At 39.0% G+C, this 27131-nt stretch overlaps 2 protein-coding genes across 4 annotated transcripts; both read left to right on the top strand.

Annotated features, from left to right (window-relative positions):
• The first annotated feature begins 1008 nt into the window (after positions 1-1008).
• On the top strand, positions 1009-8248 carry hcst (hematopoietic cell signal transducer). 3 transcript variants are annotated; one of them, XM_072680377.1, is made up of 6 exons: positions 1009-1142; positions 1914-2029; positions 3291-3375; positions 4544-4570; positions 5239-5370; positions 5496-8248. In XM_072680377.1, exons 3-6 carry the CDS (start codon positions 3330-3332, stop codon positions 5537-5539), a joined length of 249 nt encoding a protein of 82 aa, XP_072536478.1. In that variant the 5' UTR covers positions 1009-1142; positions 1914-2029; positions 3291-3329; the 3' UTR covers positions 5540-8248. The 3 variants fall into 3 exon arrangements, with proteins under 3 accessions (XP_072536478.1, XP_072536477.1, XP_072536476.1); XM_072680376.1 differs by having other exon boundaries at positions 1914-2380; XM_072680375.1 differs by lacking the exon at positions 1914-2029 and having other exon boundaries at positions 1010-1142.
• A 9762-nt stretch (positions 8249-18010) lies between these two features.
• On the top strand, positions 18011-26736 carry tyrobp (transmembrane immune signaling adaptor TYROBP). Its single transcript, XM_072679010.1, has 5 exons — positions 18011-18152; positions 21296-21316; positions 22115-22273; positions 22396-22463; positions 24091-26736. The coding sequence occupies exons 1-5, from the start codon at positions 18107-18109 to the stop codon at positions 24145-24147; spliced, it is 351 nt and encodes a 116-aa protein (XP_072535111.1). The 5' UTR covers positions 18011-18106; the 3' UTR covers positions 24148-26736.
• The last annotated feature ends 395 nt before the right edge of the window (positions 26737-27131 follow it).

The following is a 27131-nucleotide window of genomic DNA, read 5'->3' as shown; positions in this document are numbered from 1 at the left end:
TTGGGCCCTCCGTAGGGCAATTTTGGCTTCAGCAATATTCGAACTCTTCCACCTTGTCCTAGCATGAAATATAGATTTAGTCAAATTATTCTCTTTTTCTTTCAATTTGGTACTGCCAATGAACCCACCTGTCCGTAAGGCCCCTAGCACCAGCACAATTTAGAAGGTCATATTCGTGTAGTGTCCGCTGCACAGTAGAACAGTGCACCACCACTTCCACCACCACTTTCTGGACATTATTAAGGAGTAGAATAGTGTTGGAAATGTATAAATATGCCTAAGTAAGTCTTACCTACTGAGACGTTCAGTTCTTTGGCAATCTTTGCATGTAAGTGGAGCCAAAGTGGTTTGAAGCGAATAAACTGGACAAAAATAAATCAGGCCCACTTCTGTGAGCATTGTGCAGAGCCATTTTTCAAAGCAACCCTTTGAAATGTGTCTTGCCCTCCTTGGGCAATTTTGGCTTTAGCAATATTTGAACTCTTCCACCTTGTCCTAGCATGAAATATAAAATTTAGTCAAATTTTTCTCTCTTAATCTTTCTTTCAATTTGGTACTGCCAATGAACCCACCTGTCCGTAAGGCCCCTAGCACCAGCACAATTTAGAAGGTCATATTCGTGCAGTGTTCGCTGCACAGTAGAACAGTGCACCACCACCACCTCCGAAGTCCGATGCTAAATCTCACGGATTTCTCTTGTGTTTAGTTTCTAGATCTCAACTTGACCGCCAACATTAGCTCTTCTAGTCTCCTTCTGCTTTCTGGGCATTAAGAATAGTCATTTTCTTATAGTTCTTCTAGAGTGCAGAATTAGCAGCTCAGAGGAGCCCATGGCCACGTTACAGTATTTATGGCAGGTGTTTGTGAACAACCCATAGCCCCAACAAGCCCTAAAACGACCTTCCTCCACACCTTTAAACATATGGAAAGTAAGCCAGAACAGCCAGGGCAGAGACTTCACCATGCATGAGGTGTAAGGTTGTGTTTTTCTCAGCTCTGACACGAACAGGCCGCCACCCACACAACCCTAAGAAATCAGACGAGGCTTCGTGGTGCTCTGTGGAAAGCGGAAAACCGCTTCCACCAACACTTGCATCGAAGTGGACGGAGTCAACGGCAGCAGAGCTTCTGGACGGACGTAGGTAGGTATCTCTAGCTAGCTTGGAGCTTGGAGGCGGTTAAGCTAGGCTGCATTGCCTTTCCTGTGTGCAAAAAACCAGAGGAGTTTAAGGTAGGCAACGCTAATAGGCTTTTTTTTTTTATTTTTATTTTTTTTTATTATTATTATTATTCTAATGATCAATTCCACCTTAAATTGATCCGCTGTTTGTGAGTAAATCCTACCCAGGCTCCGTAATTGTAGCGCTAGCTTCTGCAGTTTTAAGGTGGAACTTAAGAAATTAAGTTAGAGGCTAGCGAATAATAACATAAACATAAAGTCCTACTTTTCTGACAGACTTTCAGCCTAAATCAGAGGCTCCTTTCGTTGCCTTCGTGTTCCTCAATTTTCTTCCATCGCAGTTCTGTCCAGGGCAGCCCAGAGCAGGACGCGTTCCCGTTTCGAGGCTCAGTTCCTCGTTCTGCAGCACCTCTCCGCTATAGCAAGAGCAAGTGAATTAAAGGGGGGCTTCTATTGATTTTTTAAAAATCTGCAAAATGAAGAAGCAGGGGTGTAAACAAAGTCATTTCGAGAGTTTTGCTGTGAAACGCTCCATTCTAGAGAAACGGCAGTTTTTCGCACTGTCTGCAGTGGTGGGGCATGGAGCCAGACGTCTGAGGAGGTAGTTAGCTAGTGCCAGCTACATAAAATGACTCTAATTTTATTTCTTTATATCTACAATAGTGTTTACAGTAGTTTTGAGGTAAGGTCTAAGGCTAAAACTTAATTTTTAACAACATTTTCACACGTGCAGGATGTTACATGGTCACCATCACCATTATCAACAACCTCAGGAGCCCACAGAGGAGGTTTCACTGTAGACACTGAGAGAGACTTCAGGACCCCTCCACTGTAAAGATGTCAGAGTTGGTCAGTTTCTCTAGAATGATGCCCTTTGGGTCACACTACTCCGAATTACACTGACCAAATTCAGCTGAAAGTTTTGAGGGGGGAATTTGCTCCAGATTTCTTGTGGTAATTGAAAGGATTCCCATTCAAGTAAGCAGATGCATCCGCCATAACTACAGAGCCGCGAGATGAGGCCCAGGGGAAATGGCAGCATGTGATGGGATGAATGTATGGATCAGATCATCCCTGATCTGTCTGACGAAAGTAAAGTAATACCTCTGAGCTGGGAGCTAAAAGGACAAAAAGAAGATCCTAGTTGGGACATGCTAGGTGGCATCCAGGGTGGAAGATGCATGCGCTTTAACAGCATGGGTATATACAGCAAAGTTTGTTTTTAGCACAGTAGAAATAGATAAATATATATATTTTTATAAACAAATATGAATTTAACACATTGGAATAACTACATTTTATGTTTATGAAAAGTAACATCTTAAATGTTTTAAATGTGCCATAACTTGCATTTATGTTTATTTTTTCTAATTATCTTAAATTTAGCTACAAAAAAAAGCAGTAATTCTGTACAGAACATGTACAGAAGTGTTCTCTATAGAGGATGTGATTTATTTTTACTTAGAAGACAGTAACTTTACAACTTTACATATAAAAAGTTCAGTTTACCTTTTTAAAATTAAGGAGCGCAGAAAAAAGGAGAGCAAAAAATAAATAAATAAATACAAAATATACCAAAAAGTAGCAATAGAAGTCAAAAAAGTAAGTAAAAACAAGTTTGCAAAACAGGTGGCCAGTTGCTCTTAGATTTTACACTTAGAAGATCTGCAAAACGTTATTATGTGTACATTTAATGCAGCTGAATGTAAAGATAAAGATAAAACAGTTCCATTATAAATGATTCATAAAGGTATTATTATTAGTAGTAGTAGTAGTATTAATAATAAACTAAGCAACATAAACATGAACAAATACAAAATACATATAGCAAAAAATAGCAATAGAAATCATGAAAGTGAGAACAAGTGAGAACATATGCATATTTACTGAACGTTGATTTTTAGAAATGTGTATTTATTCAGCTGGGCAAAGCCAAAGCAAAGGCCAATAGCATGCCATTGATTAGAACACAGAGAAAACAGAGGGTTATACTGTGTAGCTGTGCTATTCTGTGTTTGTTTATATAAAAACATTATGGTTGGACTCTCTGACTTTGATATTGGATGTATTGCTGCTTGACAATCAGTCTCTCAAATGTCTCTCCTAATAGGTCTCATAGGTAACGAAAACCACAGCAGCGACACAGGAAATGGCAGACAATGTTTTGCTGATGATTCTTTTTCTCCATCTTGTAGGTAAGTGAGATGTTTGTTTTTTTTCACACTTCATTCCCACCTTACACTGTTCTACTGTGTATGTCAGACCACTGCAGCTATGTGTGGTGGGCTTGCTCATTTCCTGTTCTAAGCGGGCGTTTTTTCTTTTGAAAAATGTCAAGTAAATTGTTCCGTTGAGTGGAGAAGCTGCTCAGGACACGATTAGGGAGTAGAATAGTGTTGGAGTGTGTGAATTTGAAATGTATAAATATGCCTAACTAAGTCTTACCTACGGAGACGTTCAGTTGCTTGCCAGTCTTTGCGTATAAGTGGAACCAAAGTGGTTCGAAGCGAATAAACTGGAAAAAAAATAAATATCAGCCTCAATTCCATAAGTGCTCCACTGTTAAGTTTTGACTGGAAATCGGTGGGTTTAGTTCTTGAAACCTCCAATGGAATATGATTTTTTTTCTACATGATATCTAGGAGAACATGGCTAAGCTAGCTCTTCCATTGGTTAAATCTTTTAGAGCTGGACTATAAACAAAATATTTAGGACGTGGCAGTGAAATGTGTGGACTAATTTTATTTATACTCCGCTCTGGGCTTTGCAGAAACTCTAGTTAATTCAGCGACTGTGACTAGAAAGTATTAGGTACTGCTTTATTACCACTTCTCCTTCTGAAATGTCTTTCGTGGTATAAAAAAGCTTGCGGACCACTGTGTGACAGTACTGCTCGTATTGACAGTCACTGACTCCCACAATGCCAGAGTGACGTTTTTCTCATGAAATTGGTCCCACCCATTGTGCATCAACATGTAAACAGGGCACATTGTGTCATCAAAGGAAAAAAAAATGCTCTACTCAGCCTACTTAGATACCCATCCGCTTCCAAGAGTACGTAGTGTAGTTTAGTGTTGAGTACTGTGGTCTCCATACTGACCTTTGTGTTTAGGAGTATCTAAGCTTAGATGGATTGCTTGGATCCTAGCTGATACAGACTAGCTATGGGTATTTTCTAAGTAAAAAGTAAAGCACTTTTGTAAGTCACTGTAGATAAGAACGTCTGCTAAATGCCTTAAATGTAAATGTGTTTTCTGAAAAGGACAGTGAGGGAGAGAAATTAATATTTTTTCCCTATTTGATACCCTTATCTGAAGCTAACATTATTTTTGTCTTTTTTTCTCCCCCTTATTTCATCATAAGCAATGCAGTGCAGTGCAGAATCAACAGGTACGTGCTTGCAACCAGTTAGAAAACCCTGACAATGATGTCAAGGAAATCTTTTGTATTGCTTTTGATATATATGTATTTATTGTCCCTATTGTCCATAAGTTGGGGTAAGCTGGGATATGCAACAGTGTAATTGTATGTAGATATTTAGTATAATGACAATACAGTAAAATACAATACAAAATAAACCACTTTTTACTGACATTGAGAGATTTTATTGATAACATAGTTGGGAAAAGGCTATTTAGAAGTATGCTATTGCATGCTATTGCATCGTCACACTTCGTCTGTAATATCATTTGAATATATGTACAATATGAATTTAATAATACATTTATAATAAAAATATAAAAAATGTTTCTTTGAGATTTCTTTGCCACATGAAAACCTGTGCTAAGTTCTGGCCTTTTTTTTTAAACGAGATGTGGAGAGGGACAGCATATTGAGGAGAGGTTTGTCACTTGCCTTGTAAAAGTCCTTCCAAGTTAACTTAAAAAGCGGAAAAAAAAGAATGATCTGAATAATCGTAGAATATATTACTACAATATTATAATGAAAAATATTAGATATGTCAACTATGACGAGACTAGAGATGTCTAGTCATGCTTGACATCGTATAATTTACTGAATAATCAAACAGTATCGCTTTTTGTTTTTTTTTTTGCCAGAGAAGGGTTTGTGCTACAATATAGCCCCGGGTACCCTGGCAGGTGCTGTACTTGGTGACATCGCACTTACGGTATTCATCGTTGGCGTCACATATTGTTGCGCCAGCAAGCGCCGGCATAAGAAGGAAAATGGTAAAAAAAAAATTTCTTACAGGCCTCTGACCTTTTAAAGGTTCCTTTGTTTGTTTTTTTTAACCAAAATAACATTTTCCACCTCACACTGTGACATTCTCTCACCTGTGCGTGTGTTTCTGCAGCTGATAAAGTCTACATGAACGTCAGGGCGAACTGCAAACCATAAAGAGCTGGACAGGATGAAGCTCAGACAGCCACAACCTGTGATGTAAAGATACTGGTTCACTGGTTCCACCGGTTTCACCAGCCACACAAAATCCAAATCCCAGTATACTTATAGCCTCGGTTTTAAAGCCAGAGGCTATTTAATTGTTTAATGCAATGCCTTACAAACGTTGGTAGCACTGGACTGTAGGGCAGCATTCATAAGGCAGCAAGACACCTACATTTAAACCTACATAACCACAAACCTACATAAAGGCTTATTCCAGCAAGCAACGATTGCCGTAATGATTCCTGAGATAAGATGAGAGGAGATCAGACTTGACAAAAGCATGCCTTACTGGTAATAAGACTTTATAATGCATGTCTAGCTTTGTGTCTGCTTCAGTCTTAAGTAGGTTTCATGTAGCCTTGTAAATGCTGCCCTTCCGTAAGTGCTACTTTTTAATGAGCAAACTGTTCATGCCACTGACAGTGTTTTCTTTATTATTATTATTATTATTATTATTATTTGCTTTTACATATTAAAATGTATTTCCTAGTGAGTGTGGGGCACTCAAAGACAACTGTTAACTTCTGGGGGAAGTGGTGACTAGGTTATTGACTGCAAGGTTGTAGGTTCGATACCCGCATTCGATGAGCTGCCACTGTTGGGACTTTGAGCCTGTTTGCTCCAGGTGCTGTAGCATGGCTGAGCCTGCGCTCCAACCCCAGTGTACCAAGCTGGGATATGCAACAATTTATTTTTACTATTAAATATAATGATAATAAAGTAAAATACAATACAAAACAATCCACTTTCCACATAAATGGATAGATTTTCTTGATAACATAGTCGGGAAAAGGCTGTTTAGAATTACTTGCTGATGAATCGTCACACATCTGAAATTGAATAATACATTTATTATAAATATATAAAAATGTTTTATATTTATATATATATTTAATATTTTTATATTATATCATTTAATATAATAGATTTTTTTAGACTATTGCAAGAATGTTATTATTTGTTTAGAAGATTATTTAACTTGTTGCTGTTAATGTAGCTTGTTCCAAGCATTGTTTTTCCACACACGCAAAAGTATCTACATTATGTCTTGGAACTTTTTTTTTCCTTTTGCTGTTTCTTGTAGTTTCTACGGAATGAATGCCAACAGTAATTGTGTTGTAGTCATGAGCGTTTTTTCACATGAAAAGCCTTTTTTGGAGAGGGATGGCATATTGGGGAGAGATTTGTCACTAAAAAATCCAATCACAAATGCTTAGAACAAGTAAAAAAACTCATATACTCATAATGAATAATCTTAGAATATTATTAAAACAATCTTATAATGAAAGATATTAGACATTAGTCAACTAGATATGACAAGATGTTTTCTCTTGCCAAGAGAATGTTTTACATGGTAGCTGCTCAGTAACGAAAGGCTTGATGTGATCGTAAATATTTTCTGTAATTTACACTGAGAACCAGATAACTTGTGCCAGCACGCTATTAAATAGCAATATACTACGCAGAAACCTCACGGTTTGCTTTGTTAATGGCTTTTTGTCCATCGATTATCACCCCTAGCATAATGCTAATTTGTGCTTCCACCCCTACAGCTCTTTGATTGCTTTCACTGAATGTTTTGGTCATTATCTAAACTGTACTGTGAAACACCATCCTATCAGATTTACAGTTTTAGACTGGATATGAGCAGAAAGTGGAGCTCTATACACTATATACAGCATACATCCCACTGCTGTATCTAGCAGCAGTCACATCATCGAAAAACACCAGTTTTTGTATGGCAGCCATACATGCCCATGCCAGAACACTGCCTCCACCATGTTTGACAGATGATGTGGTATTGCTCCAGATCATTAACCCTTTCTCTTCTTCTCTATACTCAATCTATCTTAATCTTAGTTTTATCCGTCCAGAGAATCCCATTCTAGGACTGGGCAGGCTTTTCAGTTTTCTGTCAGTCTAATCTGACCTTCCTGTTACTGAGAACCAGATAATGTTAATGAGGAAATCATTAGCATGTGCTGGCTTGCCGTTATGTAGCAACATATAGTGCAAAAACATCACAGTTTGCTCTGTAAATGGCTTTCTGTCCATCAAATATTACTACTCCTACTAGCAAAATGCTAATTCACACTTCTGCTCACACATGTTTTTGTTAACAAATGCATATACAGATTTTATGGCATTTTAATTCAGGCGGCAGCTTTAAAACACGTATTTGATGTTCTCGAAGCATTGCCTGGGAGACTCCTTAAAAACAATCATAAGAAAAGGCTGTGAGCTTGTTAGCTTTCTGCAGAGCAGGCCAGCCTACAGAGAACCAGCACAGTAGACCATCACGGAGCTGATAGATTAGAGAGTAGTCCTTTGTGAGAGGAAATCAGGGAAGGGGGAAATAATATTGCAGTTTCTAAAGTGATGAGATAAGCGAGGAATTGCCATAGAATACCTAAGTAATTACATTTCTTCTTCATGTATTTATTGTATGTTATTTTGTGATGAATGTTTTATTCCCTACCTCTAGAGGGTGCCCTTCATGTAAATGTTAACACATGGCATCTTATTCCCCTTTGGCAGTTTGAGCTACTGTTCCTGTAGTGTCATACTGTCAACTGCCAAACCTTTTACTTTTATTTTTCATATTCAAGACATGTCTGTGCCACAATACAAACTAATAAACTGTATGTTATTGTTTATTAATTTACTCTCTCATTTCTTCTTTCCTAAAATAGTACAGTAGTGTTCCCTGGGTTGGGGTTGATGTGGGGGTGGTGATCATCGAACATTCTGGACAGTAAAGATAGGATAAACTCTTCTTTTGAATTCTCTTCATTTATGAAGAAACAGTGAATGAGCAGGTGTCCCAATACTTTTGTCCATATAGTATATAACCAAGCCTGCTAATCACCTCACCTCCGCCTCTGTGCCTTTCATCATTCAGAGGTCTCTCCATCGCCCAAACGCCTCGCCAGTGTCTTCGCCCTCACCTGACCCAACAACTTTCCGTCAGCTTTTGTTTGTTAGATCTTTTGGGCTGTTTTTTGATCATCTCTCCTTGACAATGCAGATTGGCTGGAATAGAGCCACTTTCTTTGTTTCTTGTTCACAGAGCCAGGGCTGAGTACACACACCAAACTTTATCCCAGCATGCAAACAAGCCAGAGAGCTAGTAAAACACTTAAAGGTGTATTGAATTGAAATCGTATACAGCATCTTTTGGTCTTTAAAGCAAAGTGAACATGGCAGCAGATAAGTTGAGAAGATAAGAGGTTTCTTAAGGTTCCAGAACAGCCAGAAGCCATTTCTAGGCTCTCGGGCTCCACCACACTACAGTCAGAGACATACTTTCCAAATGGAGAAGGTTTAGAATTGTAGTTAGCCTTCTAAGGAGTGGACACCCTCCCAGAACTCTCCAGGAGCCAGGTGCAAAATCAACCAAGAGCTGATGAAACATAAGAATGGCATCTGAAGATCTACGGCCCTCACACTGTGCTCAGAGCTCATCTGTCAGAAAAACACTGAGCGGGAATGGGATTCCTGACAGAATAGCATGGCGGAAACCATAACTAACCAATAAGAATATGAATGAATGTCTAGAGTTCACCAAGAAACACTTTGATGACCCACTTTCGTTTTTCCAAAAACAATGTTTAATGGACAGATGAATCTTAAGTGGAGCTTGGGCCCAGGTCTGTCTTGCGCAAAACTAATACAGCTTGGTGGTGAAGCATGGTGGTGGTAGTGTTCTTTGTATAGACAATATTTAAGAGAATTTCAGGTCATCGGTCCATAAGCTGAAGCTGAAGCACAGTTGGGTCATGCACTAAGACAATGATCCAAAGCGTACATGCAACTCATGCTCATAATTTAAAGAATAAGAAATTTTTAATATTGTAATGGTCTAAACATCCTCAAAAACTTTGGATGGACTGGAGCAAGCAATGGACTGGGAAGAGTTGAATTAGAGTGGGAAGGCTATTACCAAACAAGTTGAAGTCCATCACTCTACAGTGAGAAAGATTATTTACCAGTGGAAAACATTTAAGACAGCTGATCTCCCCAGAATCTTCCCAAGAGTGAACGTCCCAGCAAATTCACCCCAAGGTCAGACCACGCAATGCTCAGAGAATTGCAAAACACCCAAGAGCTACATCTCAGATTTTACAGGCCTTAGTTATAGCATGTTAAATGATCATGCTTATGACAGTATGGCTTGTTTGGAAGGTTGCCAGGAGAAAGTCTCTTCTTTATAAAAAGAGCATAGCAGCACAGGTACATCTGAACAAACCACAAGACTTCTAGAACAATGTCTTTTGGACAGATGAGATCAAAGTGGAGATATATGGCTATACTGCACAGCAGAGCGGCATATTTGGCGAAAACCAAACACAGCATATCAGCACAAACACCACAAACACCAACTGTCAAGAATGATGATGGAGGAGTGATGATTTGGGCTTGTTTCACAGCCACAGGGTTTGGGAACCTTGCATTCATTGAGTTGACCATGAACTCCTCTGTATACCAAAGTATTTTAGAGTCAAATGTGAGGCCATATATATTTGACAGCTAAAGCTTGGTGTAAATTGGGCCATGCAACAGGACAATGATCAAGCACACCAGCAAATCTACAACAGAATGGCCCAGTCCAGACCTCAACCCAATTAAAATGCTGTGGCCAATAAGAATATAAATGTGAGCCGTGCATTAACTGAAATAAATAATGACAGCAGAATCTTTTATGCTGTTTTGAGGTTGAAATGACCTAATTTGAAGACCTGCCGCAACCATGCTTTGTCCTGGTATGTAAAACCATAGAATTCAAAGAGGTTGCTCTTTGTTTTTCACATGACTGTAGGTTGAAGGGGATGTTTGTGTACTGTTAGGCTTGTTTAACCAAGAAGGTTGCATGTATGAGATTAGAAAGGATAGGTCAAGTAAAATTCCAAGATTGCACAAATGTACAGAGCTTGTAATGCCGGCTTGAGTACAGCATCATGGAACTGAGATGATGCTACTTTATGATAAGGATGTTTATTTGCTTTGGTGTGGCTTTCTCTCATGTATCAGTATGTCTGTTGGAGTAGAATCCTTCAGCAATTCTGCATCATTGCTTGCATGTTAGGTGACCTAACATTTAGTCTCTTTATCTCGGTGATAAGTAACCAATGAAAGAGGCCAGTTTCAGTTCTGACTAATCAGTTTCATAAACACCTTCAGTGAAAACAGAAAAGAAAACGAAAGACAGTCCCAAGCTATGAGTTATGTAACTGTTAGCAATCCAATAATATGAGTTTGATCCTGATTTGATTGTAGATATTTGAGAATTAAGCCATTAATTCTTAGTGTGCCACTGTCTAAAGGCATGGGAAAAAACAACTGAGAAGAACCAAGGTTCAAAAGGAAAAACCTTCCTCAAAGCATGAAGAAGGAACACCATGAGGAACCAAGACTCAAAAAAAGAGCCTTTTAACCAATTTAACCAGTTTAACTTGTGAACTTATGTGAATGTTCTTTACATTTTTAAAAGATTGTTATCAAAGATTGTTGTGAATTTCCCCACTGCGGGACTAATAAAGGACTATCTTATCTTATCTTATCTTATAATAACCGTCATTGCTTTCCATTTTGCAGCAAATCCTAGAAATGTTCCAAAATAGCTTTGAATGAAAAAAAGTTAAGTTAAGCCATTTTGGAGATTCTGTATTTTGGTGTTTTTTTTAAAGACATAAATTCATCAAACACTTATTCACCTTATTTTGCCACGCCCACTTAAGAGGCTTACTTGAGTTTGTTCTTCAGCTTTTTTTGTGTAGAATATACGATCATTTTGTTTTAGGGTGGTATCGTATTCAAAGTGAAAGCAGTCTGAAGTAGGCTCTTGCTGCGGACACGGATCATAAAGTAGCTAGCTATGCTAACCCAACATTCCAACAGGCTATATAATGCTAGTTAGTGCTACTTGGAGCATAGCTAGCTAAGTAGCTTTTAAACACAACGAGTGTTGTGGGTTGATGGTGCTAAATTTAAGACATCCACCCAAACGTTTATACGCCTGCTTTTACAGTATTGTGGTATTGCTTGTGAGGCTCTCAGGTAAGACATTAGTCTAAAAGCTAACCTAAGAGTGTTACAAGCACCAAATGTATTGCTTTATTAGAGCATCATGGAGAGTCATTTCTCTGGGTAAGAATGTTTCTTGGTGTTATTTCCCCTCCACAAAATGGTAAGAGCAGATGTTTGGATGTTTGGGTGGATGTTTTATAATTTAGCGCCTTCAACCATAGACAATCTTCAACCATAGGTCATAGGTGGCCTGATTCTTGGTGCCAGATGGACTGGCTTGAGTATTGCTAGAACTGCTAATCTCCTGGGACTTTCAGCTCGACCATCTCTAGAGTCCTCAGCATGGCGTAATAAAGAAAACACATCCAGTAAGCAGCAGTTCTGCAGATGGACAACGCCCTGTTGATGAGAGAGGTCAACAGAGAATGGCTAGACTGGTTGGAGCTGACAGAAAGGCTACAGATACTCAGAGAACCACTCTGTACAGCTGTGATGAGCAGGAAAGTATCTAACAATGCACAATACGTCCAATCTCGAGGCAGACTGGCCTTAACGACCTCCCGGGTTCCACTTTTTTCAGCCAAGAACAGAAAGCTGAGGCTGCAGTGGCTCACCAAAAATAGCTGAAGAATGACGAATCTTGATTTCTGCAGAGAAGAAAGGAAGGGTCAGAAGTTCATGACAACAGCTTGAATTAATGGAGCTGGCCTACCTTGTGATGGTGCACCATGTCACAAACTGGTGTTATGTTCTTCAGTGGATTTGCTAGATCTCATTCTAAACCTTTGAGATGTGGCAGAATAAGATATTCGCACAGTAAAAGTGCTCCTAAACAATTTATAGGAATTATGTGATGCAATCATGCCAACATGGACCAGGTTCTCAAAGGATCAGGAGGCTCTAACCGTACTGTGAGCTTACACTCCCTGTTTAATCTCCCCCATTCGCCAGTCACTAGAGGATTCAGTTGGGTCTGATTCTTTGCTCTATATTGGGACCACATAGTAGCCTAAAGATCTTACAGAAACATCTAAGAACATTAAGGAACGTTCTATTTTTTTTGGAGGACCCTAGTGGTTCTTCAAAGAGCTACTCATTTATTTTACAGTGAAATATACTTGAAAAAGTAATCTTTAAGAATCAGACTTCTAAGAAAAGTTATTTTATCGAGATACGCTTCTTATACACTGTTAAAAGGTCAAGACCCTTGAAGAACTTTTGGAGGTTTTATATTTTGACACTGTGGAGGAATATTTAAGGAAACTTTCAAGAAACGGTTCTTAGAGGAAAAATGTTTCTTGAACCTTAAGAGATTCTTCCACAGATTCAAATTGAAGAGTCTTCATAAAGAACCTCCAGAAACTGACTTTTCCTCTTATTGCTAGTTCTTCTTTCAGAGGGGGTAATTTGATTTCACTTTCACAACACTAAAACGTTCACCATTCCTCTTTTCAGAAACAAGAAACTGCAACAAACTAGACTGCTGTAACAGTTAATTCAGTAACACATCAAGCTACAGTGATTTTCACACTGTTTATTACACCTCAGACACCTTCTAAAAGGTACAGCTAAATAAGCTGCATGCCACCAAAACAGCTCCAACCTTCTGAGGCATGGACTTCTGAAGACCCTGTACCCTGTGCTATCTGGCACCTAGACACTCAGAGCAGATCCTTGAAGTCCCTTAAAGCTACAAGGTGGACCTGCCATGGACTTCCACAGAAGCTTATTAGGACTGGAATCTAAGGGTTTTCTGGAGGCCAGGGCAACACCTACACACACACACACACACACACACACACACACACACACACAGAGAGAGAACATTGCCCAGAGCATCACACTCTCTCTATTGGCTTGTGTTGCTCTCACAGTCCTGGTGCAATGACCTGCCCATTGTTTCCAACATCCATGTTAATCACAAAGAGTCAACTGACCCACCATAACATTAGGACCACTTGCCTAATATTGAGTATGTCCTACTTGTACCGCCACAACAGATCTGAATGTGTCCTGTGGTATCTGGCACCAGGATGTTAGCAGCAGATCCTTTAAGTCCTGTAAGTTGTAAGGTGGGGCCTTAATGGATTGCATCAATGAGCCATAGGTGCCCACGTCCCTCGACAGATGCCACTGTAGATGAAGATCACCAATCATTTTTTCATTTCACCCGTCAGTGGTGCTAATGTTATGGCTGACGGTGTATATGCTGATGGTCATCTGCGTGCCACTGAAAATTGGCACAATTTTGGTTCTGGATTTTGTATTAATGAACATCTGTCTGTTTCTGTGAGTCAAGGTATCTTTACTCATCTTTGTGTGAATGTGGAGGAACAGTTCTGAAAACACAGCAAAACACTGATTCCCCAGATTAAGATCTGTTGAGCCCTATTTCAAAAGATAGCGTCTCTGAGCGTGCGGCTAAAGTCAGAACATGACCGATAGTGGTTTGGACGGTTATAAGCAAATAAGCAGTACTCTAAAACTTATTATAGTGGTTTAAAATATATATATTTATATAACTTATTTATTTATTTAAGATCTTTGTTTTTTAATTGTAAGCAATTATTTATGAGGTGGACGTAAATAGAATGCTGTTATGGTTAAATCTTACAATCTTAGCTAATTTAACTTCAGTGTAAAAAATAAATAAATCACTGCAATTGACAAAAATATAAATTCATATGATTTTGTTTCTAATATAGACAATCAACAATACTTCTCCATTTATTGATCCATTTTGTGTATAATTATGATTATAATAATGTGTGCTCTAATTAGCTCATTAGCTCTCATCAACTACAATAACTTTAACAGCTCCCAGATGAAATGTTTCTTATTGGACATTCCTTTAAAAAGTTCATTAAGCTCATCCATTAATAATATATGAATTAATAATTGTTTGTAATAATAATAATAATAATAATAATAATATATTAATAATATAATAATTATAATATATATATTTTTTGAAGGTGTTGACCATTTTGTGAAATTAATCAATAAGCTTATTTGGAATACTAGCAAGAATACTAGCCTACTTGATCAATACAACAACCATGTACTAGCCATTTGTAGCAATTGGTACATTAGCCATAACGTTTTAACAGTTTTTATTCCCATTATGTCAAAAAGGTTCCTAATAATCATATTAAATATGTTATTTGTTTTTTATGGATGGTTATATAGACTTTTATTATTGAGAATTTATTCACATACATAACACTGGGTTGTTTGCTGATTTTCTCTGTGGACTCTGTCCACTGTGAATTGTTTAGTTCCAACAGCAGGTTTACTTTAACCCTTTAAACAGTTTAGGGTCCGCCGGCAGGCTGAAAGTGTTATTACAAACGAATTACCAAAGAACAGCTCCACCAGTAGAGCTGGTATAGAAGTCTCTGTAGTTACTGAATACAAATTAGTGTGTAATAAACCTTTGTGTTAAGGGGTTAATGAAGGACTAATTAAATGAACTGGGTTTTTGGAAATAACTGGAAATACTGAGTAAATAATAACCATGGACGAAAGGCACAATGGTGAAGATGAAGAATTGCTATAGAGCTCTGTTGACTCATTTGAAGATCTGTTTCAGTTTGGTCGCACTTACTTTGCCTGATAAAGCCACAGCGCACTACTTGTATCTGCCGGACACAGCTGCCTAGCTGAAGCGCAGAACCACAAAGCTGCATTTAACTAACCACAGGCCGAACGCTTTAGCAGAGTAAGCTGATCTTGTTTGGTCTTTGGATGGGAATCGCATTATCTGTAAAGAACATGAAACCACACCTGTACAGCAAGTTTACTGTTAATGGCCATGTCTAATACCAATTTATTCTATTTATGTTTATGTATTTATGTTACATACAGTTGCTGTTTTCATCATTTGAATACCAAAGACATCGGCTCTCCTTTTTTAAAAAAGGTTTCATAATGATTAGGCCTATAGAAATGCTCCAATTGGACTAATATAATATTAACACACTTTTACAAGAAAACAGTTCTGGCACATTAATGAATTCACCATTATTCAATCAGTGAGATTGTAAATGCTGATATTAAGAGGGTTTTATATAAAATGTGGCTTCTAGAGAATTTACCCCTTAGATTTCATTAAAGTGGGGCTGATAGGAACAGGATGTTGCAATATCTACAGTGTAGACATCATATTTGCTATCCAACATAACCAGTGGACCTACTAGTGGCTTCTGATTTTTATATGTAATGTTGATGATGGTAAAATAGCGGCAAATGCAATAGAAATAAGTTTTCTTTAGGAACTACTTTTTCTTGTACCTCTTCACCATGAAGGAAAAAAAAATATATCATTTGGGTCAAAAGATTATTTTAAAAATATTGTAAAACCTATTTACAATTTTCCTACAATGAAGCATTTTACATAAGACCATTCTGTTACAACAGAAATACAACTGAAATACTAGCTTTAGAATATGAAAATAAAAACTTATTTGAAAGTTACAAGCCCGTAACATCTTGAACAAAGGTGCCCAAACATTTGCTTGTATTTGTAGACAAACTACCTCGCCACTGCCTCGCCCTTAAATTTAATGCATAGATAGTTTGTTTTACAGCGGTCTTCTCAAGATTTCCTCTTTTCCATGTACCTCCTTCTGTAACACTCCATGTCTGTTTCCAGCTTTCTGTAACATTATTTATTGCTAATCAGCATTTTTGCCTAACTCTTAGAGAACATTATAGGAATGTTCAGCAATGTTTTTAAAAGGTTCCAGGAGGGTTGGCCTGTAGCGTTACAGTAATAATGTTCCAGGAACGCTCTGAAACGCTCTGACGTAATAATGGTTTGCGTCACCACTTTCTTATCCAACATTCCCGAATAGATTCCCAAAAACAATGGAACACTATAGAAACAACTGAAGTTTCCCAATACTGTGAATACAGGCAATAAAACACAATACAACAAAAACATTGATCAAACTAATACATAATCACCCTGAGATCACACTGTGTTTAATAAATATCTGAAAAGCCCATATTCAAATGTGAGAATAAACAAACAAACATTAAAAAAAAAAAGTTCAATAAGCTAGTGGAAACAGTGGCGGGTCGAGAGGAAGAAACCTTGAGAGGAAGCAAGACTCAAAAGGGGAACCCATCCTCCTCAGGACGACACCGGATAATAATAAAAATGAAAACAGTAATAAACACAATAAAACAAAGCTGAATTAGGAAAAAAAAGCCAAATATGGCATCAAGCCAAATAAGATGAAAATGTAAGTGAGATGATAAAGTCCTGCAGAGAAACGGTCAGAAGCACAGTCATGCAGTGAGGGATAAATCAATGCAAGGCCCCAGAGCAGGACATCGGGCAGGAGGGTAGTGAAGAGCCAGGTCAGGTGGAACCAGGGTGGAACAGTTAGAACTGGGTACATGTGAAGGAGACAGAAAGAAAACAGAAAGGAGGGAAAACCACAAGGGGTTAGAAGGAGCGCAGGAAAAGGTCTGGAGTGTAGGTCTGTTGCTGTTACCCTGTCTTTTTTCAGCTCTTCAGGATTGCCCACTGTGCTTATGTACAACCGGGTCTCTTTAGCCATGCTTTTGTAGCTTTTTCCAACATCATGCATCTCTGTTACCCGTTTCCTGAGGCCTTCAAACAGTGGTTTCATCGAGGCATGATTCACAGTGACCAATCTTTCTTGAGAAAGACAGATTTGTCAGTATTATTGGGCAAAGCACCTGTGAAAACCACACTGCCAGTCTCAGTTCCTTAGCTGAAACCTTTTTGCCAGCTGTGAGAGAAGTCTTTAAAACAAAGGCTCACTTATTTTTTCTAGCCTTCACCATGTGAAAAAGGACAGATTTTTTCCAGGTGACTGCAAAGGGGAAGAGTATTCTCTTGAAATTGCACAGTGAACAGTCCCTCTACCAGTTAACCAGTTAAGTTGCTCCTGAAGGTGCTTAGATGCTTTGGGAAACTGGGCCTAGACCAGTTAATAAGAAATGACTCAAACCACTTTGGAGGGGATTTACTTCAGTCCACTCAGTGCACGTGACTCAGTCAAGCATCCGAGAAGCTACTTAACACAGTTCCATGGAAACTTTTGACTCTTTGTGGCACTCGACTGAGTGTAGGACATTAAAAGTGTTCAGGCAATTTGTACTGGAACATCATCTTGGAGAATGAAGACCCTCTTCTAAAAAACGAGACACACAGATGTATGTGCAGTAGGCTATTGAAGGGTGACCATTTCTGAAGTGGGTGTTTGTGCATGTCTGTGTGAATGTGTGAAAGAGGACAGCCTGAAAACCACATCACACGGCCTGAGAAGAGCCTTAAAGCTCCTCCTAGTTCCTCCAATGACCGGCAGACGCCAACACCTTTTCTACATACATGCAATTGCCTGTACACTGTCAGTCTTCATGCGCAGGTGGAAACGCTGTAGGCTCTTGTAATCAAGATTCCCGTGGAAACAAAAGAAGAACCTTCTGCTCTTTCTCGGCCATCCTGTACCCACCATGAACAGGACTCTTGGATCGTGCTTCATGACTCTTGGATTATTTGGTGAGTTTTCGTGGTGGCCTTTTTTTAATGTGCTCTGCTCTTACTCTTTGGGTTTTAGGAATATTTGGTTGGATTATTAGTATAGTATAGTCTATGGATACTGTGTATACTATTGTTCTCTGTGTATCGTGTATTGTCAGTAAATTAGATGTAGAGTAGCTATATATTGTTAATACTAGAGAGTCACCAACTGCCGGAAACAAATTCCTTGTGTGTGTGAACATACTTGGCCAATAAATCTGATTCTGATTGTAATTCTGATTAGTTTTAAGCTTCAGTGGGCTCAGTTTCCGTTATTGTGGCTTGTATGTTAACCTCTTGATTTAGGTTAGTGTGCTGTATTAATGACAAACGGCCCAATATCGCTCTCTCTTTTCTAATGCTGATACTGAAACCATAAGGCTACAGCATGGAAACTCTTTAAAGCCTCTAGTGCCACAACAATGAAAATGACCTACAGCACAGCTTTTGTTTAGGCAGCTGAACTCTTTCACAGTAGACGAGTAAATGAATGTATACAACATCAGAAGCTTTTAAAAGAAAGGAAAAATAAAGCCAGTGTGAATTTTTTTTGTTGTCTATGCTTTGATCTTATCTCATTTTTAGGTTGGATGTGACTAGTGATGTTATCACATGGCCTACTTTACCTTCTGTAACTTCTGTATCACAATGCTGTGATATTTCAGAATACTTTATTACCAACAGACTCTGATTGTTTTTTCACCAATACTGATCTAGCATTTCCATAGCCAAGTATAGTGGTAGTGCACTTAGTTTAGAGTAATGTTAACCCCTTAGTTTAATGTAGTGCGCTTGTTTTAACCCTTGTATGTAGTGCCCTTGTTTTAACCCTTGTATGTAGTGCCCTTGTTTTAACCCTTGGTTTAATGCAGCGCACTTGCGTGTTACACCTTTAGCTTATTATTATTGTGGGTGATAACCCCTTAGTTTAATGTAGCGCGCTTGTGTAGTAACCCTTAGTTTAATGCAGTGTGCTTGTGTAGTAACCCTTAGTTTAATGTAGCGCGCTTGTGTAGTAACCCTTAGTTTAATGCAGTGTGCTTGTGTTGTGACCCTTAGTTTAATGCAGTGCGCTTGTTTTAACCCTTGTATGTAGTGCCCTTGTTTTAACCCTTGGTTTAATGTAGCGCGCTTGCGTGTTACACCTTTAGCTTATTATTATTGTGGGTGATAACCCCTTAGTTTAATGTAGTGCGCTTGTGTTTTAACCCTTGGTTTAATGCAGCGCGCTTGTGTATTAACCCTTGGTTTAATGCAGTGCGCTTGTGTTTTAACCCTTAGTTTATTGTAGTGCGCTTGTTTTAACCCTTGTATGTAGTGCCCTTGTTTTAACCCTTCGTTTATTGTAGCGCGCTTGTGTTTTAACCCTTCGTTTAATGCAGCGCGCTTGTGTTTTAACCCTTCGTTTAATGCAGCGCGCTTGTGTTTTAACCCTTCGTTTAATGCAGCGCGCTTGTGTTTTAACCCTTCGTTTATTGTAGCGCGCTTGTGTTTTAACCCTTCGTTTATTGTAGCGCGCTTGTGTTTTAACCCTTAGTTTAATGTAGCGCGCTTGTGTTTTAACCCTTCGTTTATTGTAGCGCGCTTGTGTTTTAACCCTTAGTTTATTGTAGCGCGCTTGTGTTTTAACCCTTCGTTTATTGTAGCGCGCTTGTGTTTTAACCCTTCGTTTAATGCAGCGCGCTTGTGTTTTAACCCTTGGTTTAATGCAGCGCGCTTGTGTTTTAACCCTTCGTTTATTGTAGCGCACTTGTGTTTTAACCCTTAGTTTAATGCAGCGCGCTTGAGTTTTAACCCTTCGTTTATTGTAGCGCGCTTGTGTTTTAACCCTTCGTTTAATGTAGCGCGCTTGTGTATTAACCCTTCGTTTAATGCAGCGTGCTTGTGTTTTAACCCTTCGTTTAATGTAGCGCGCTTGTGTTTTAACCCTTCGTTTAATGTAGCGCGCTTGTGTATTAACCCTTCGTTTAATGCAGCACGCTTGTGTTTTAACCCTTAGTTTAATGCAGCACGCTTGTGTTTTAACCCTTAGTTTAATGTAGTGCGCTTGTGTATTAACCCTTAGTTTAATGTAGTGCGCTTGTGTTTTAACCCATAGTTTAATGTAGTGTGCTTGTGTTTCAACCCTAATTTTGTTTTAGTGTTCTTTCAGCCCGCAGTTTTAATGTGCTAGAATGTTAAGCCCCTAGTTTGGAGTGCAAGAACGTTAACCTCTTAGTTTTAGTTGGTCTTCAAAAGAGTTAACCCTTTATTATTAGGCTACATGTGCTGGTGATTGTCATGTGGCCTACTTTACATTATGTAACACTGCAAACAATGCTGTGATATTTTAGAATACATTATTTTTAACATCACCAGATCTTTTTTTTCACCAATACTGATCTAGCATTTGGATAGTGATATAGTGGTAGTGCACTTAGTTTAGAGTAATGTTAACCCCTTAGTTTATTGTAGTGCGCTTATGTTTCAACCCTAAGTTGGTTTAAATGTGCTTAAATGTTAACCTCTTAGTTGAATGTAGTGTGCTTGTGTTTCACACCTTAGTTTGTTGTAGACAGTTAACCCTTTAGTTTAGAGTAATGTGCCTTTAGTTTACTGTAGTGTTTTTCTGTGTTAAGCCTTTTGCTTATTCTGAGTGCTTGTGTATTAACCCCTTAGTTTACTGTAGTGTGCTTGAGTTTTTCCCTGTAGTTCATGTAGTGTGCTTGTGTATTAAACCTTATTGTGGTGTGTGGGTTTTATTTAATTTAATTTTAAGTCATAAATTTCAGAAATTCATTAAATATTACATACTGTGTAATATTCAAACATTTTCAAACATTTTTGAAATGGGCCCACCAAAACTATATTATATATAATTTAATAATATATGTATAAACTAATTATGAGAATAAACAAATAAACTAAACTAAACAAACATATATATACACACACATATTTCATATATATTTAAGGCAGACTGAAATGCTTATTCTTTAAAGCAGAATTTCAAACTGTGACACTCCTTTAAGGCAACACAATATACTTTGGGGAAAATGGGAAACCTGAATGTCTTCTTATTGCTGTATAAACATTTGACATGTATGTTAAATGTTAATAATAATCTTTTCTTGCTTTGTCAGGTTCAGCTGCAGCAACTGGAGGTAATTATCCAACATCCAATATATTCAGAAATAGTCAGCCAAGACATGTTTGGTGTCTAAAGATTATTTGTGTAGTAACAAGGGACCTATGCTATAGTTTTATTTGTGGGCTTCAGCTTGGCTTTTGACACCACTGATACAGCTCCTGCAGGTCAAATTGCCTGAGCTGTTGGTGCCAGATCCCATCTGCCAGTGGATAACAGATCTCCCGAGCGAAAGAAAAGAGCCGGTTTACACCAGTTACTGCATCTCCAAGGGACCATCTCTGAAGAGCCTGAAGTTTGCGGACAACAGCAACATAGCTGGCTTGATAACTGATGAGCAGCTGGTGTCCTGGTGTAGCAGCAACCACATATTGCTGAGCGTACAAAAGCCTGTAGAACTGGTGGTGGGCTTCAAACTCAGTGACTCTTTGGTTTCGTCTGTGGAATCACTCTTCCACAAGTTCTTCCGCACCACCATATCCAGGGACCTGAAGTAGGAGAAGGGAACAAGGCCTCTATAATGCAGAGCACAGGGGAGGGTGGTACAAGAGGTATGAACAGAGCAATGCTGATAGTGTGGCGCTACAGTTTGCGACCTGATGCAAGTTTGCAGTCTGCACAATGCTATTTGTCAGAGTACACGTTCTCAATAGCTACATAGTGCAAGGCTAGAGGAGTAAACTTGACTTGTAACCAAACATGTTTTGGCTGACTGACTACATTTAAAGGGGAAACGTGTACATACATGTTCATAGACCTCTTTGCAGCTTATCCTTACAAACATGAGTGTTAAGTGGCCTTATCTCTTCCTCAGACTGCGGCTCATGCTACCAGATCAACATGGGCGTTGTGATCGGAATAATCACCTGCGACTTAATTGTCACACTTCTCATCGCTGTCTCCGTCTACTGCTTTGCGACACGTCAAAAGAGGAAGCGCAGATTACACACACGTGCTAACTCTTGTGAGCCAGGTGTGTTTTTTTATTTATTTATTTATAAATAAAGATAAATCTAGAAAGTTGGAAAGTTGGAAGATCATATTGTAAAAAAAAGAAAGAAAAAAAAAAATCACATACATTTTTTATGTCCTAAGGCAAAGGAAAACTTCGCCAATCATCAAGTAGGCCAAAGGAGGTTGAAATTACAGAGTCGCCTTACCAGGTAAAATGATTCATGCTCAGAAACGATTAACACAGTGAAATAAGAGTCCCTATGTTCGAGTTATGCGATAGTTACAATGCAATGTCATGATAATACCATTAGATAATCTGACCCAGTGGCATAGCCATGTTAGAGGAGTTTTGGCTGCATGTTGTGGGGGCTAGCTAGCCTAACTAGCCTATTTCATCGTAGCTTCCATAACCAGAGAAAAAAAGCCACAACACACGATTGCTGAACTCACATTTTTAATGCCTGCTCAGATAAGTGGTTTTTCCCATGGGTTCCATGTTGGCCCCATATATGGATGCCCACCAGGGTCCCACCAGGGTCAGCGATTGGTCCAGGAGGGCCCCAATCTGGGTTGTACATAGCACATGTGGCCAAGATGGAACCCATGTGATATTAGGGTGGGCTTTTGGGAAGATCAACTGGTTCCCAGTAACAAAGTATGTACAAAGCCGCTCAGAGCCCACGCCCACCTGGAACCCACCTGGAACCCACCTAGCCCATGTTCCATGAACATGTTGGCTGGGTGGTTTCTGTAGCAATCCCTTTACAACACTAGGCCTATGTGTCTAGGGTGAATAGTTGAAGAGTGCAGTATTTATTTAGGGTTTTTATTTCTACAGTAATTTTCATTACCATGGCCCCCTTATTACCTTCCTAGCTTACCAGCTAGATAATCAGTAGCCTATGCAAGGAACTAGCACTGCGGAATCTGCTAAAACATGGTTATTGCTACTAGATTGGATTTCTTTTCTTCTGAGTAGTTAGAAATCTGGGTAGGGTGACCTGACTTACATGTTAAGGTGTCTAAGCCCCAGGCTCTGTAGCTACGCCTGTGATCCGAACTTTTTATAGTCATTTCCAAACACCTTGCCAGCCCTTTTATCATGGCTTTGTAGGCATATAATTACTAACTGTAATCCATCGGTTCTTGTACAGATTGTCGGAGACTGGCATTGTTGTGCAGATGCTGATACAAGTGTATTATTGCTGGGGATTTTACATACCTCCCAGTGTCACTGCTTGGTTAAGAATAGTCTACTAACCAAAACTATCTGGTCAAGGGCAGCTCTGTGGGCCTGAACTGACCACAGAAAAAAAGGAGGATAGAGGATGGTTGACGTGTTGCTGGGTGTTTTAACACCTTAGTGGTTTGGTGCTTGTTTCAGAATACTCCAGGTAAAAATAACACAAATTGTGTATGAAAAAGAAGTAGCTATAGTGAGCTATGATCTAAAAGTAGATCTGCAATATATTATACAATAAAAACCTTATTTTCTGTTGCCATTTTTTAAACCTGGCAGTTGTTCTTTACATTTACATACAACAAAAATGCTCCGACATGTCTTGCAATACAATCTTTTCATTTCGACTTCCATTGAAAGTTAGGAAGCTCTCCCCCACTCCTGTAAAGTTGCCTTTTTAGGTGATACAAGTGGCCAATAAGAGTGCTGGATATGCTCATCCCAGGACAAAGCAGTTTACAACCCAAATAATTCTTAGTATTAACATCTGAGGAGGGTCATTCTCAGTTCTCTGAAGACTGTCTGGTCTGGTCTGGTCTGTCAGTAAGAGTTTTAACCAATATTTTTTTTCTTTATGCGTGTCTATGTTGCTACAGGAACTATATGGGGTACAGTCGGACATATACAACGATCTCTGCCAGTACAGGAAATAAGGCAAGTGATGGTGAAAGGGTCCCATGGCAATGATTCCCATTCCTGCAAAGCGTGAGCTGAGAAGGAGTTCATTCATGTTGAGTCATTTGAATTGCCTCAGTAATGTATTTGTGTATCAGGTCCAAGATATGAGAACCACTATACAGTGTTGGCAGGTTCTCAGGACCTGAATGTACAGTACACTGAATGTTACACTATACAGTAGAAAACATAAAGAGTAGCATTATGTATCATATAATGACATATTAAGTGATAGACGGGTAGCAGACAGGTTATAGGCATTGACAGCCTATAGTTTTCAGGTGTGTATCCTAAACCAAGATATATATGTATATTAATTTGACAGAATTATCAAGTCTTCGTTGCTATCTGTGTGGTGCGTTATGTTGGAAAACCTCAAACAAGCATACATTCCCTTTTTTAATTGTTATCTTGACATCTACACTCATATCCCTCATCATGGGCCTGTTAGGGGAACATAGCAGGCACGCACCAACGTGTCATGGCTGACTCAGTGTGGATATTTGTTCCTGGGGATTTTGCCAGAAGGAAATACTAAATCTGAATGCCAGTTTAAAGCTATTTTCATAACTTGCAGCGATTCTCCTCCTAGTCCTCATTCCCTCCAGCAAGGTCCAAGCTTTTGTGCACCTGAACAGCCATTGTTCAACTTGTTCAACTACTCACAAAGGCCCGCTTTGCCCAGGTGCACTTGTCTGCTCATTTTGAAACTAGCGAGCCAACAAACATTAAAGTAGGTTGACCATTTTTTGGTTTTCAATAAAAAAGAACTGGCACACTGGGAACAGATGGGCCTCTGCTGTGGGTTAGGATGTTGTGGCCAGGGGGCTTCAGGTGGGTTGTAGGACTGTGTGGCAATGTGTCTGAAGGTGGGGAACCGTTAAAGACATCTAAAGGCCTGCAACTATGTACATATTTATTAGTAACACTAATAAATAGCCTTAATAGCCTTATTTTTTTACATTTTCCAGATTGGATTGATTTGAAACTCTGTGCTTTACCAGCCTCTAAGAACATTTGGTCCGACTGGTTCAAGTTTTTATGTTAGCGTTTGGGCCCTTTTTAGGTAGAGGATTTTCTCTGGGCCGTACCATGAACCTCAAACGTTGTGTCATCATTTCAAAGAAAACCCACCATAACCAAAACAGAACTGTAAAACGGACCAATTGGAAACCCCCAAAACTGTTACATTACAGTGTAGACTGTTTTACACTAATTACACTCTCAAACTGACATACACCAGCCCACTAGCTGGGCCGTGAACCAGCCCACCATAAGAGGAAAAATGGCATCAAAATTTAGGGGAAATAACAGGGTTGTAAATAGGCCTGTGAAAGCACGTCTCAGCATTTTGGACCCCCATCCAAAGGCACATATTTAGTATTTTTACATTTAAAAACATATTCATATACTGTTTAAATTAATACAGAAATATGAATTTATTTCTATATTTAATTAAATGCTTTCCATGCCACTTTAAACAGGTATTGTTGCAGTAGTTGTTGATTACTGATACATTATGCCTACAGTTCACTACAGCCAGGCTAAATATATATATGAGAGAGAGAGAGAGATAGAATGTCATACCATTAATCTACATAATAATAACTTTATTATTATTGCAGTGGTGGCTCAGCGGTTAGAGCGCCGGGATATCGATAACAGGGTTGTGGGTTCGATACCCGGGCTTGGCAAGCTGCCACTGTTGGGCCCTTGAGCAAGGTCCTTTACCCTCTCTGCTCCCTGGGCGCTGGAGTTGGCTGCCCACCGCTCTGGGTGCGTGTGTGTGTGTGTACTCACTGCCCCTAGTTCACTTGTGTGTGAGTGTGTGTTCACTACCACAGATGGGTTAAATGTGGAGGACACATTTCGCTGTACAGGGTACACTGTACAGTGACAAATATGTGTACCTTTAATGCTGAGTGCCCACTAAACCATTTTGGCCCTGATTTTTCGGTACCCCATGCCCATGGCCAGTCTTTCCCCATGGCCAAACTTAACACTTGTACTTTGACCGCCGCTTCAGTTGAACTTCTTTGTTGTGTACTTAAAAAAAAGTGCACCACATAGACCAGGTGTATCATGCCCTCTGTGGGCGGAGCTTCTCAGGATCTTGTTTACCTGGTTCTCCAAGCAGCAAACTGTCTGGGAGCCTTGAGGACTGGGTTGAGAACCCAAGACTATGTACTGTTTTTACACACCAAATATACGGAAACTGAAATTTCTTTCAGTTCTTTCTTAAATGTCTTTCTTTTTCATGCTGTCTGTTATTTAATCTTTCATCTTTACATGCCATGTTCTGCTTATGTAACATACGCCATATTGTCTCAGTTTAAACAATTGTACAGATTACACCGAATAAAAAGAGTTGCGCGTTTTGTCTCATCCAACAAAATGACAGAGTGAACACTATAAATCATGGAGTGAACTATTTTAGAACTTCCTACCAAGGACGAGGTTGGGCCAGTTCTGTAGTCAGTGCATCATGACACTGACACATCGTCACATGAGGGAAACAGTGTGTTAATATGTGGTTTTAGAATTCTCTATTCTGGGGCTTCTTCTTTTCTTTGAAACAAAGTAACATATTACTGGGCTATTAATAATACATAAATTCCCCGAACAATCTAATTTATTTGTGTCTGTGAAACACACACCTCAAAAAGATGGCACTTCTGTTCTGTCTGATGGTCTAATGGTCTACATTTCATTCAAACAAAGTGATAAGAAAAGCAAGAATAAGCAGCTGAAGCCTCTGGTTGGGCAGAAGCCCTGTGCTGTGCGGACCGGAGACCCCTGCCTGCATAGAAGTCTTTTTCTTTTAAATAAAATTTCCAGAGAGCCAAACATTTCAGAGCTAGACAAAAATCATCTTTTCGGTTTCACTTATTTTCAGAATGACAGACTGATTAATGTAGGATATATAAAAAGCAGTGTAAATAATACTGCTAATAATACTATT

This window comes from Salminus brasiliensis, chromosome 5, assembly GCF_030463535.1.
Source record: "Salminus brasiliensis chromosome 5, fSalBra1.hap2, whole genome shotgun sequence".
In the NCBI taxonomy this organism is placed as follows: domain Eukaryota; kingdom Metazoa; phylum Chordata; class Actinopteri; order Characiformes; family Bryconidae; genus Salminus; species Salminus brasiliensis.
This window is presented reverse-complemented; position numbering and strand designations above follow the sequence as displayed.

Coding starts and splice junctions, on each gene's coding strand:
- tyrobp (XM_072679010.1), top strand. CDS start 18,107: ATGAACAGGACTCTTGGATCGTGCTTCATGACTCTTGGATTATTTG. Junction 22,274..22,395: donor TGCTAACTCTTGTGAGCCAG/GTGTGTTTTTTT, acceptor TTATGTCCTAAG/GCAAAGGAAAACTTCGCCAA. Junction 22,464..24,090: donor TTACAGAGTCGCCTTACCAG/GTAAAATGATTC, acceptor ATGTTGCTACAG/GAACTATATGGGGTACAGTC.
- hcst (XM_072680377.1), top strand. CDS start 3,330: ATGGCAGACAATGTTTTGCTGATGATTCTTTTTCTCCATCTTGTAG. Junction 4,571..5,238: donor GTGCAGTGCAGAATCAACAG/GTACGTGCTTGC, acceptor TTTTTTTGCCAG/AGAAGGGTTTGTGCTACAAT. Junction 5,371..5,495: donor CCGGCATAAGAAGGAAAATG/GTAAAAAAAAAA, acceptor GTGTTTCTGCAG/CTGATAAAGTCTACATGAAC.